This window comes from Anolis sagrei, chromosome X (genome assembly GCF_037176765.1).
Source record: "Anolis sagrei isolate rAnoSag1 chromosome X, rAnoSag1.mat, whole genome shotgun sequence".
NCBI lineage: Eukaryota > Metazoa > Chordata > Lepidosauria > Squamata > Dactyloidae > Anolis > Anolis sagrei.
This window is the reverse complement of record NC_090034.1, coordinates 80716566-80729231: the sequence shown is the minus strand read 5'-3', so window position 1 is coordinate 80729231 and position 12666 is coordinate 80716566. Positions and strand designations below refer to the sequence as shown.

At 43.8% G+C, this 12666-nt stretch overlaps 1 protein-coding gene across 1 annotated transcript in view; it reads right to left on the bottom strand.

Annotated features, from left to right (window-relative positions):
- Positions 1-1473: 1473 nt before the first annotated feature.
- The window catches only part of PSMB2 (proteasome 20S subunit beta 2), a 35257-nt gene continuing 24064 nt past the window's right edge, over positions 1474-12666 (bottom strand). The window contains exons 4-6 of the mRNA XM_060784187.2: positions 7253-7415; positions 4244-4293; positions 1474-1692 (exon numbers count right to left, since the gene is read on the bottom strand). Of these exons, the coding sequence (XP_060640170.1) occupies positions 1585-1692; positions 4244-4293; positions 7253-7415 (321 nt within the window). The 3' untranslated portion in view covers positions 1474-1584. The remainder of the gene's footprint in view (positions 1693-4243; positions 4294-7252; positions 7416-12666) is intronic.

Sequence of the window (12666 nt, the reverse complement as noted above, 5' to 3'; positions counted from 1 at the left end):
TGATTTGATGGTACTTTCTTGCTTGGCAGAAGGAGGTTGGACTATATGACTCATGCAGTTTCTTCCAACTCTAGGATTTTAATACGAGGGGTATTTTTAAGTAAGGTCCGTTTTGTTGTAGACACTAGTCGTTCGCGCACATACCGCAACGAATGTGCGCGTCGTGTACCGGCATGCCTCGGGAACAACTGTGCTCAGTTTCCGCTCTGTAGCTAACCTGTACGGTTCTGTTCTGTGCTTTAAAAACGTTTAAGACAGGCACCCTCAAACTGCGGCCCTCCAACTGTTTGGGCCTTCAACTCCCAGAATTCCTGACAATTGAACAAGCTTATTAGGGCTTCTGGGAGTTGGAGTCCCAAACAGCTGGAGGGCCACAGTTTGAGGATGCCTGGTTTAAGACTATCAACTCACCCGCCGCATGTGAGGTTCGCTCAGTGATACATTTTTTGTCAGCAAGGAACCTGCCTGCTGCAGAAATTCATCGACAGATTTGTGAAGTGTACGGTGATATTGTTATGAGTGAAAGCAAAGTGCGTAAGTGGGTACGACAATTCAAAGATGGCCGTGACAACTGTGCTCAGTTTCCGCTCTGTAGCTAACCTGTACGGTTCTGTTCTGTGCTTTAAAAACGTTTAAGACAGGCACCCTCAAACTGCGGCCCTCCAACTGTTTGGGCCTTCAACTCCCAGAATTCCTGACAATTGAACAAGCTTATTAGGGCTTCTGGGAGTTGGAGTCCCAAACAGCTGGAGGGCCACAGTTTGAGGATGCCTGGTTTAAGACTATCAACTCACCCGCCGCATGTGAGGTTCGCTCAGTGATACATTTTTTGTCAGCAAGGAACCTGCCTGCTGCAGAAATTCATCGACAGATTTGTGAAGTGTACGGTGATATTGTTATGAGTGAAAGCAAAGTGCGTAAGTGGGTACGACAATTCAAAGATGGCCGTGACAACGTCCATGATGAGGACCTCTCTGGTCGCCCTTCTTTGATTACAGACGATTTGGTGGCTTCAGTTGAAGCGAGGATTTATGAAGAGGGTATTTTAAAATTGGTTCAGAGGTATGATAAGTGTTTGAACAAACTTGGCAACTATGTCGAAAAATAGAGTGATGTATGTACTTTCTGAAAATAAATTTACTTTTTTGAAATAAACCTTCGTTGTGTACTTATGTTCCAACGGACCTTACTTAAAAAATACCCCTCGTATTATATTTAAGCACTTTATCTTAACTCTAAAGGGCTGGTGAAAGGCTTCTTACGGGAGCCTTAGGGTAACTTGAAAGAAGTATCTCTCTCCAAGCTTTGCAAAATAAATGACAACGTCTTGGTATGAAACTGATTTTCTGTTGGATAAATACATAACGCAATCATTTGACCACAAAGGCTGACCAAATATGTGAAGGGAATTACTGGATTCATTCAGGGGCTTTCTTGTATCACAACTAGGCAATCTGGAATAAAAACAAAGAGTACTGTAAGAGTCAACTTTTATTTGTATTTGCAGAGCGCAATACACTGAGCTCTGAATTTCCAACAAGTACAAAAAGCCAAAAAGAAAGTGGGAAGAGGGAAATGCTGCTTTCAGGCCTCTGCTTTGAGGAGGGGGATGTTGGTCACATCGTGGATGCCGTCTTTGTCGATGAACCGGGCATTGAAGGAAGGCAAGTTCAGGATGAAGCGCTTCTGGAGCTATTGAGAGAGAGAGTTACTCTTTTTAATCTCACTGCTTGTTTACTGTTTTTATCTCATTGTTTTAAATGTTAACAGTGGTTGGATTTTTTTTAAATGTGGCTCTTTTTCACATGCTGTATTTTAGTTTATAGAATGCTGTAACTTCCAATTAGGGGAGAGATGTTGGTTGTAAATGAAGTCAGAAAAACCAAGGTAAACTGGAGTTGTCTAAGGATATTAGAATGATACATAACAATAAGCATTTTAATTAACGTATTACAGGTTGATTACCCCAAAAATCCAAAATGCTTCAAAATCCAAAGTTGTTCACATGGATGGTGGAGACAGTGAAACTATTGTATCAAATTATCTTTAGGCTACATATATAAGGTGTATAAGGTAAAGATTTCCCCTTGATATTAAGTCTAGTTGTGTCCGACTCTGGGAGTTGGTGCTCATCTCCATTTCTTTCTTTTTTTAAAGGATTTTTTATTATATTTTCCATAGTACAACGAAAGAGTGAGAACAATAAAAGTGAGAGAAAAGAATAAAAGAAAAAAGAGAGTAGAAGTATATATATAGAAAAAAAGTGCCCAAAAAAGTGTGTGTGGGGGGGGGGGGAAGTGCCCAAAAAGTGGGGGAAAATTGATTTCCATTCCATCTTGTTGGAAATAATCTTTCTTTCATAAAAAGGTTTTTTACTTCTCAAAGAGAAATATTGTCTCTCGTGTTTATTTTCATTTTTACAAGTTTTCCAGATAGTTATCGAGAGGGTCCCAATTTGTCCTCTTTAAAATGTTACCTGTATTTTTCTTCAACAAAAAAGCCAATTTGTCCATATCTTTAATTGTGGAAACTTCCTGACTGTGAGAGCTGTTCAGCAGTGGAACTCTCTGCCCCGGAGTGTGGTGGAGGCTCCTTCTTTGGAAGCTTTTAAACAGAGGCTGGATGGCCATCTGTCAGGGGTGATTTGAATGCAATATTCCTGCTTCTTGGCAGAATGGGGTTGGACTGGATGGCCCACGAGGTCTCTTCCAACTCTTTGATTCTATGATTCTATGATTTACTGTTCTAATGTAGCACAAATCCTATGTAAAATCATACTATGTATTTTTGACATTAATATTGAAATCTGAAATATATACAGAAAGTCTTTACACAAACTGCTAGTTAAGAAGGTTACAACTTCAAACTATTTATTTATTTAAAACATTTTTTTTTGGTTGTGTATGGAGCGACTTGAGAAACTGCAAGTCGCTTCTGTTATGAGAGAATTGGCCGTCTACAAGGATGTTGCCCAGGGGACGCCTGGATGAATTGATGTTTTTACCATCCTTGTGTGAGGCTTCTCTCATGTCCCCGCATGAGGAGCTGGAGCTGATTGAGAGAGCTCATCCGCCTCTCCCTGGATTCGAACCTGCGACCTGTCGGTCTTCAGTCCTGCTGGCACAGGGGTTTAACCCACTGTGCCACCGGGGGCTCCTTATTTAAAACACTTATATTCCGCCCTTCTCATCCCGAAGGGGATTCAGGGCGGAGCACAGCATACATTCAATGCCGGGACACAAATTCACATACACATACATAAACATTAAAAAACATTTATCAAAATATTAAAATACACCATTTAAAACCATCCTAGTCATCCACGTCAAATCTAATTGGCCTGATCATCTTTCCTATTTCTGCTTTATTGCCTTGTCCCGAAAGCTTAGTCCCATAGCCAAGTTTTTACCATCCTTCTAAAGGACAGGAGGGAGGGGGCCGAACTGATCTCACCAGGAAGAGAGTTCCATAGCTGGGAGCCATCACCGAGAAGGCCCTGTCTCTTGTCCCCACCAATAGCGCCTGTGATAATGGCGGATGGAAAGCAGGGCCTCGCCGGAGGATCTCAATCTTCCTGATGGTTCATAGGGGGAGATGCATTCGGACAGGTTATTTGTCCCGGGGCCATTTAGGGCTTTATAGGCCAAAACCAGCACCTTGAATTGTTCCCGGTAGCAAACTGGTAGCCAGTGGAGCTGGCGTAACATGGGAGTTGTATGCTCCCTGTATGCCGCCCCAGTTATTAACCTGGTTGCCTCTCGTTGGACTATTTGAAGCTTCCGAGCAGTCTATGGGCACAAATATTTCGGAATAAATCATTCAGGCCTCCCCGGCTTTCGTGAATAGTCAAGTGCAAAGTACCAAAGTCCTATGTATCCACAGAAAAGCACTCTGAACTCAAATTGGAAACATATAGGCCTCACGTGTTGGATACCTTCCCTCATCTAAGTATTAAACAGATGGGCCAGTCAGAAAACAAGGCAGAAGAACAGGTTCTAAGTATTAAATATGGAAGAACCTGCTTTTTGTTTTTTAAACAGGAGGAGGGCGGAATCGCAATGTCACAGTCTGGAAAACATGAAGGCAACCAAATGGGGTGGGACAGGAAGGCTTATTCCCCAGTAGCATATTTCACATCTGGTTGCTCTGTGTTTATTTCCTCTTCCTGGCAAAACAGGGCAGAAGACGAAGCCAAGGTCCAAGATGCCAGCCCAGACAAAGGAACCAAACATGGGTCACTCACCTCCTCCAGACATTTCTTGAGAACCTCTATGGCTTCCTCGCGCGTGATACCTGGGAGATGGAGAGAGAGACAGACAGCTTTGATTAGCAGCTCCACGTCTCCAAAAAAAAGCCCTCAATGATGTCTGGAGAGTTTTTCAGCCCAGCACTAAGGAACGAGAGCCCCCTTTCCCAGCTCTGAGGAAACTGGTTCCACATGTCAGCGGATCACCTGTGCCCTGGCTCGCTTGCCCAACGAGGCATCCCAAATTGATTCGTTCCAGCGCAAGGGGAAACCTTCAGGATCCTGCCTCCCACGGCTCGGGAAGGGCCCGGACATGGTCGCCTTCTTGAGCTGATTAGGGTCCTAAATCAGCTCCATCTGTCCCAGGTCGGTTGCAAAGCACTCAGAGGGGTGCGTATGTGCACGCGGGGAATTGGCCTAAGCTTTCAGAGCTACATTCCCTCTTGGGTGTTCACTTTTCACAATGGAAATGACAGATGTGTCCCAGCTATACTCAAGTATCTGAGGAAGGACCATGTTGGGGCCTACAAACTGGGCTGAAGCATTAGGAGTTGGAGGAAGTCCTCAATAAGAATAACTTGGAAGCTGGGAGAGAGTGCTGCAGGAAAGAGAAGACAGGCAATGGTATGTTCCTTAGGCCATTTTAACCTCTAGGGAGGACTTTTCATAAAAAGGAAGCATACCAAAGTGATTCCAGGTCACTTCCTTTTTAGGAATGTTCTAAGGCAGTGTTTCTCAATGTACCCAATGCCAAAACCCCTTAATACAGTTCCTCATGTTGTGGTGACCCCAACAATAAAATTATTTTCATTGCTCCTTCATAATTGTAATTTTGCTACTGTTATGAATTGTAACTTAAATATCTGATATGCAGGATGTATTTTTTATTCACTGGACCAAATTTGGCACAAATACCCAATACACTCAAATTTGAAAACTAGTGGGATCTTTTTTTTGGGGGGGGGGGGGGGGGAGGGGATTGATTTTGTCATTTGGGAGTTGTAATTGCTGGATTTATAGTTAAACTACAATCAAAGAGCATTCTGAACTCCACCAATGAAGGAATTGAACCAAACTTTATTTATGCCCTGCCACCATCTCCCCAGAGGGGACTCGGGGCAGCTAACATGAGGCCAGGCCCAAAATCATACAACATAATAAACACACAATAACCAAATACATCAAACAATATATGAAATAACAAATAAAATCAACAACATAAAATAACATAATAAAATCAGACACAGAGGGCGGGCTAAATGTATGAGGTAAAATGTCTTAAAAAAAATTAAAACCCTGGACGAGATAGAGATAAAAGTGTGTTTGTAGGAGAGGAGCCCGACAGGGAGGAGCAGTGGGATAGACCTCCAGCTCGAGGTGTGTCTGAGCAACTTTGCCTGCAAAATGGTGCGCGAAATCGCTGCACCGAGTTGCCGAGTCATCAGGGATTCCCTGCACCTCGGGTGGGTGGAGGAGCTCCCCAACAACCCGGAACAACTCTGATGGCCTATTAGCTGCAAGTGTGTGACCCGCCTGGTGCGTGGGAACAGATATTACTTGGCTCACAGAATTTCCATGACCAACAGAAAATACTGGAAGGGTTTGGTAGGCATTGACCTTGAGTTCTGGAGATGTGGTTCCCATACAATGATGAACTCAAACAAGGATGGATCTGGATCAAACTTGGCATGAATACTCAATATGGGAAAATTTGGGGAAAATAGACCTTGACATTTGGGAGTTGTTTTTGCTGGGATTTATAGTTTGCCTACAATTAAAGAGCATTCTGAACCACACCAATGATAGAATTTGGCCAAACTTCCCACACAGAACCCCCCATGCCTTGAAGGGACTCGCTGGTGCGAATCTCCCTTCACCCTTGCATGGCATATGCGCACCACACTGCCATGCACTAAGCATGCCTGCTCTCCCTTCCCCACTTGGAGTTTCAGAAACAGTCCTCCCCTCGGCTGAGAGGCTGGCCAATCACAGTGGAGGAGGGCTTTTGGTGGGAGGCTTTGCCACCTGTTTTCAAAAAAGAAGAGAAGGACAGGTAGAGAGAGCTTCAGCTTTCTCTGCCTAAGGGGTTCCTAAGACCATCAGAAATATGTTTTCTGATGGTCTTTGGTGACCCCTCTGACACCCTGTCATGACCCCCCCACCAGGGGTCCTGACCCACAGGATGAGAAACATTGTTTTAAAGGGACAAGGTGACCACCTAACAGAAACTGATGTAAAGAGGATATTTGCTTCTTTGTGTGTTTGGTTACAGGAATATAGCTGGACACCTCCTGGACAGCTTCATTCTCACTTGGTAAACTAGAATCTTGGGCAGCACAGATCAATGGCATGCACAGGGAATAATTCTGAATAAGAAGTTCTGGTTATATCTTGCTATGTCACCAACAGGATGCCAACACAACGTAGTCATACTTATCCTGATGGGAGAGCCAAGTCTGAATAACACAGGCTGGATTAAATAAAGTCTTTGATGACCAAACAGCTCAGACACAGGGAAACTGCAGCCACAAAGCTTTTGTTGTGAGTAACTTCCTCCTGAACTCTGCCCTCTGAAGAAGTTCACTCTTGGAGGCCTTTGGGAGCAGCTGGTGATTGAAAACAATCCCCCAGCCCTGCGTCCCCCAAAAAAGCACAGCGAAAAAGTCAAAACCAAAGGGCTGGAACCAGGATGAGTTCTGGTTTTGATTTCCAGAACTGAGGTCCACGGAGCGGTGCATGTAATTGATCCCTGATGTGGTTGTGTGCCCCTTGTTTGTGGAATTTGTTAGAAATTGTACAAAATGGAGAGTCAAAGAGGCATTTAGATCCCAAAACATTGCCTCCAGACACCCATAAAACAGATCTTACTGTCCTGCCCAGATTTTCAGAATTTGGGTACTACTACTTCCACATCATTACACTTGCCTTTTACCACTTTAAGGAGCCGGGCTCCAAAGCTAAGGGGCAATTAAGCAAGGCCCCTTGAGGCAAAGGGGTCCCACCTACCTGGTTTGTAGTAGCGGTCAAGGATGCTGAGGGTGAGGAACGCTCCATAACCATGGGCTGCGAAGGGGGCCTTTGCTAAGGAGGCAAGGTAGTCCATGTAGTAAAGGGTGGGCCCATCATGCTCATCATAACCCGCCAAGAGGAGATTGACGTGATACGGAGTCTGCAGCGAGGAGGAAAAGAAGAAGTCACAACCTTCAGATATCTTAGGCAACAATATTTTGTCTTCACAGAGTTTGGCTTAAAACAGAGCTGGGGAGGAGGGGTTGTGGCAAATCCTACTGTATTCTACCACCATCTTCTGCATCATATCCATTGATGGGGATGACTTACACTACAGCGTTATGATTCAACTGCCAAAGCTACATCCCATGGGATCTTGAGATGGTGGTTGGTTGAACAATCTAAATGTCTTGCTTTGAAAATCAGATGGGACTTAGTGCCTCTATCACAGGTATGGGCAAATCAAGGCCAGGAAGCCGGATACAGCTCCTTGGGCTCCTTTCTCATGCCCGCCTCTCTCTCACCATCCTTCCTTCCTTCTCTCTTTCCTTCCTCCTTCCCTTCCTCACCTCCCTCTTTCTCCCTCGCTCCCTCCTTCCTTTTCACCCTTCCTTCCTTTCCTCTTTCCTCCCTCCTTCCCCCTCTCTCTTTCTCCTTCCTTCCTTCCCTTTTGTCTTTCCTTCCTTCTTCCCTCCCTCTCTCCTTTTCCCTCCTTCCATTCTCTTCCACCCTTCCTTCCTTCCTTCTCTCCCTCCATTCCTTCCATTTTTCCTTCCTCCTTGTTAATGTTTAGCTGGAAGAAGAGAAGGTAGAGAGGGAACATGGGAACCATGTTTCAAGATTTAAAAGGGTGTCCCATTGAGGAGGAGGAGGAAGGGAGAAAACTGACTTTCTGCTGCTCTAGAGAACAGGGCGCAAGAAAGCAATGGTTTCAAATGACTGAAAAGATTAGGAAGAACTTCCTGGAGTGTGGCATAGATTGCCTGGGAGTGTGATGGAGTCACCTTCTCGGGAGACTTTTCTGCAGAGGTTGTATATCAGGAGTGTTTCTTGCATGGCAGGGGGTTGGATTGGATGGCCCTTGGGGGTCTCTTCCAGTGCTAGGATTCTATACCACGAGTAGGTAATACGAGGTCTAATGGATACACTTTTTTTCTCGCCCATCCACCATTTCATCCTAACCAAGGCTAACCCTTTTGGGATCAAAACATTTACCGTCTTTCCTTCACTTTCTGCCTCCGAAAGAGAAAAGGGAGGAAAGGGCAAGGAGGGGACTTGGGGAGAACCCCCTCCCTCCCTGTCCGCCCACCTTGCTCTGGCCCGCCATGCAGTTTCCAAGTTAGAAAGTTTGTCCAGGCCTGCTCTATTAGCTTGCAATGTCTTTTTGCTCCGCTCTTCCTCATTTCCACTCTCTCAAACGTTCGCCTCTTTTCCAATGACTCAGGTTGTGGCATGATGTGTCCTAAGACTCATGGTGGGCTCAGGAAACACAAAGTGAGCAAACCCTTCTGCCAACCCTAAGCCCCAACTCATTGGAATTCCCAAAAGACCAGAGACAATGTCCCAAAATGCCATCCCACTTTTTCTTTTTTTTAAAATTTATTTTACAAAGGTAAGCATGAACGAAGCAGGTATTTTTCAATCTTGCAAGATTTCTTTCTATTATTGCAAACCACAGCTTGGGCTGTGTTTCATTCCTGTTGCCCCGTAACCCACAATAATAAGATGCTTTAAAATTAAAATTAAGCAGTAAACCACAGCAAGAAAAGATCTGCTTTTGAAGAACATGGAGGAACGTCAGGGGTGGGGGGAGCTACTCCCGCCTGACTGATTTAATGAGACTGTATTAACACCCCCTGATTTATGCCTAAGCATTTTGCACATCCAGGAGCTGGCAAACCAGAGCGGTGGCAGTACAGTAATTGGAGAGTCAGGTTGTGGGCCACAAACATGGCTTTGAAACACCCAAGTTTTCACCTGAGTCAGTGCCAGCTGTCAAAGTATACATATATACATGATGGGTAAACTCATTAGAGGCAGGCAACTGTGTGACAACTTGATCAGAAATAATGTTTGATGCAGGCAACTATAGGAGATGGTGCAATCCACTCCAAAATCTCATACCCCCTATTCCCTGTTGTTTGGGGGGCAGCAAGTGCATCCAAAGGGAGCCGACCCTTGCATTATTAGAGAAGTCTTCTAGGAATCCAGCAATGGAGCAAACCCTATAAGGAACGGCTTAAAGAGCTGGGCATAAATATTCAAGATCCCTAAAGGTAAACAAAAACTGGTATAAAATGTTTTTCAGATGGCACTTAACCTCAGAAAAATTAGCGAGATTTTATAAAAATCAAAATAACAAATGCTGGAAATGTGGAGAAGACACAGGATCCATGCCTGGTGGTCCTGTAAGGAAATTCAAAAATTTTGGAAAAAAATAGACGGCCATTTCAAAAAAAATTTAAACATTAAATTCAACCTTAAACCGGAATATTACTTATTGAATCCAACAAAAAAACAAAAACAAAAAACGAGTTTGTTAAAAATAACGATAAAATATACTTTTATTTAACGACCACAGCAAGATCTCTCCTAGCTCAGAAGTGGCGTTTAAAGGAAATCCCATCAATTGAAAACTGGTTTAGCAAATTAAGAGACTACATGGATCTGGATTATCTAACATTTCTACTCCAAGATCAGTCGGAGAGACATAAAACGGATTGGTCATTCCTAAGAGAATACTTGAAGGAGCAGAAATGTAATTAGTATGAGCTAAATAAAACAGGCCAAAGAGAAAAAGAATTTGGATTAGATATAAGATGCGAGAGCACAAAAGAGAAGACGATGAAGAAGATGAAGAGAAGACGATGAAGAAGATGAAGAGTACAAAAATATCACTATTAGAGACTATTCCCCATGGGCTCTCTCCCAACAAAACAAATCCCTCCCACCCTTCACCCTTCTCCCCTCCCCCCTGCTTTTCTTTTCTTTCTTACCTTTTCTCACCATTTCCCACTTTCTTATACACTCGATTGTTCCCCCTCTTTTATTGTATGTTGAAAAAAACCCCAATAAAAAAGAGCTGGGCATGTTTAGTCTAAAAAAGAGATGGCTGAGAGAAGACATGATGAGGGCCATGGATCAAGATGTGAGGGGAAGTCATAGGAATGAGGGAGCAAGCTTGTCTTCTGCTGCCCTGGAGACTAGAACGCAATGGAACAATGGATTCAAACGACAGGAAAGGAGATTCCACCTGAATATTAGGAAGAACTTCCTAACTGTGAGAGCTGTTCAGAAGTGGAATTCTCTGCCCCAGAGTGTGGTGGGGGCTCCGTCTTTGAAGGCTTTTAAACAGAGGGTGGTTGGCCATCTGTCAGGGATGCTTTGACTGCAATTTTCCTGCTTCTTGGTGGGGGTTGGACTGGGTGGCCCATGAGGTCTCTTCCAACTCTATGATTCTATGTTTCTATGATTCAATGTCATGTTCTCCTTCTAAAGAAATGAGACTGAGCTCTGCCAGTGTCCTACTTACCTATGCTGCTCTGCATGAGCATTCATTATGCAAAGATACCATTCAGCATAAGGCTTGCAAAGCATAACCAACGACAGAGATTTGTGCTGTATGATCTCAGCCTAGTCTTGCATCCTTCCCATAAAGTTTGGCTGGTTGAGATGGATGCGATTCTTATCCTGGAGAGGATTTGGTCACTGAATGCACACCAACAACCTTGTGACGGAGGTTCAAAAGGGCAGTTACTCCACCAAATGTCACAGATGAATGAGATCCGAACTCCAAAATTCCCTGTATAGTTTTGTAACATTATTACTATATTTATTGATATCCTGCTTTCCTCTCTTAAAGTGGTCAAACCAACCTGAGGGTTTACTAAGGAATTTAGACGCATGCAATTAAAGCTAAACATTACGACTGTTGATTTTTCAAACAAGTAGGGTTTCATGGGTTGTTGTAGGTTTTTCCGGGCTATATGGCCATGTTCTGGAGGCAATTTTTCTCCTGACGTTTCGCCTGCATCTATGGCAAGCATCCTCAGAGGTAATGAGGTTACCTCTGAGGATGCTTGCCATAGATGCAGGCGAAACGTCAGGAGAAAAATTGCCTCCAGAACATGGCCATATAGCCCGGAAAAACCTACAACAACTCTTGGATTCCGGCCATGAAAGCCTTCGACAATACAAGTAGGGTTTCACTTAAAGTACACCTGGATGAAGAAGGATAGTTAAACAAATTGATGTTAAAACAATGTCACCACAATGCTGCTCTTAGCAAGAAAATAATAATAATAATAATAATAATAATAATAATAATAATAATAGATTGTTGTGAGTTTTCTGGGTTGTCTTGGTCATGTTCCAGAAGCATTCTCTACTGACATTTTACCTGCATCTATGACAGGAATCCCCAGAGGTTGTGAGGTCTGTTGAAAACTAGGAAAATTGGGTTTTATATATCTGTGGAATGTCCAGGGTGGGAGAAAGAACTCTTGTCTGAGGCGGGTGTGAATGTAGCAATTGGCCACCCTGATTAGAATTTAATGGCCTAGCAGATGTTTCCAATAGACCTCACAACCTCTGAGGATGCCTGCCATAGATGCAGGTGAAACGTCAGGAGAGAATGCTACTGGAACATGGCCATACAGCCCGGAAAACTCACAACAACCCAGTCATTCCAGTCATGAAAGCCTTTGACAATATACAATAATAATAATAAAAATATCCTACCCCCCTCTCCTGAAGGGGACTCAATATTATGTGTAGAAAAAGGTAGGTGGGTGGGCGTCTATTGTCTTTCTGCTTTTTGATTTAAAATAACGGCTGTGATAAGATAAGGAAGGAGCGTGAAATTCTTCTAGCTTTACAGCCGGAGGGAACGGTGTGTGACAACTCTACACACAACCCGATCAGCAACGGGGAGGCTTGAGCAGTGGTGTGACATCTGGCGGAAGCCATGTCACAGAAGAGGGGAGACACAGCGACAAAGAGGAAGGCATCCCACTGAGCGTGGACAACAACGAAAGAAGAACTGACAACCCCCGCTCCCCATTTGGACCTAGGCCAGGGCTGTGCCACCTATAATTAAATGTACTGTTGTCAGGAGTCGTATGTTGGTAGGGAAGTGTTAATGTGGGTGAGTCCAGGGGAAGAGATACTGCAAGGCTGTGCATAAAACACACACACATATTTACATTCCTGGTTGTTGTTGTTGTTGGGATGGGTGTATTGAGACAATCCAGAACAGGCCTGCACAACCTGGCAATAATAAAAAACTGAAATTAAATAGGCTAAACCTCTTGGGGTCGCATCTCACTTTCCAAGTAAAGCTATAATTAAAGATTATTTAGGATTTCTGTTGTTGTAGTTGTTGTGTGCATTCAAATTGTTTCCAACTTAGG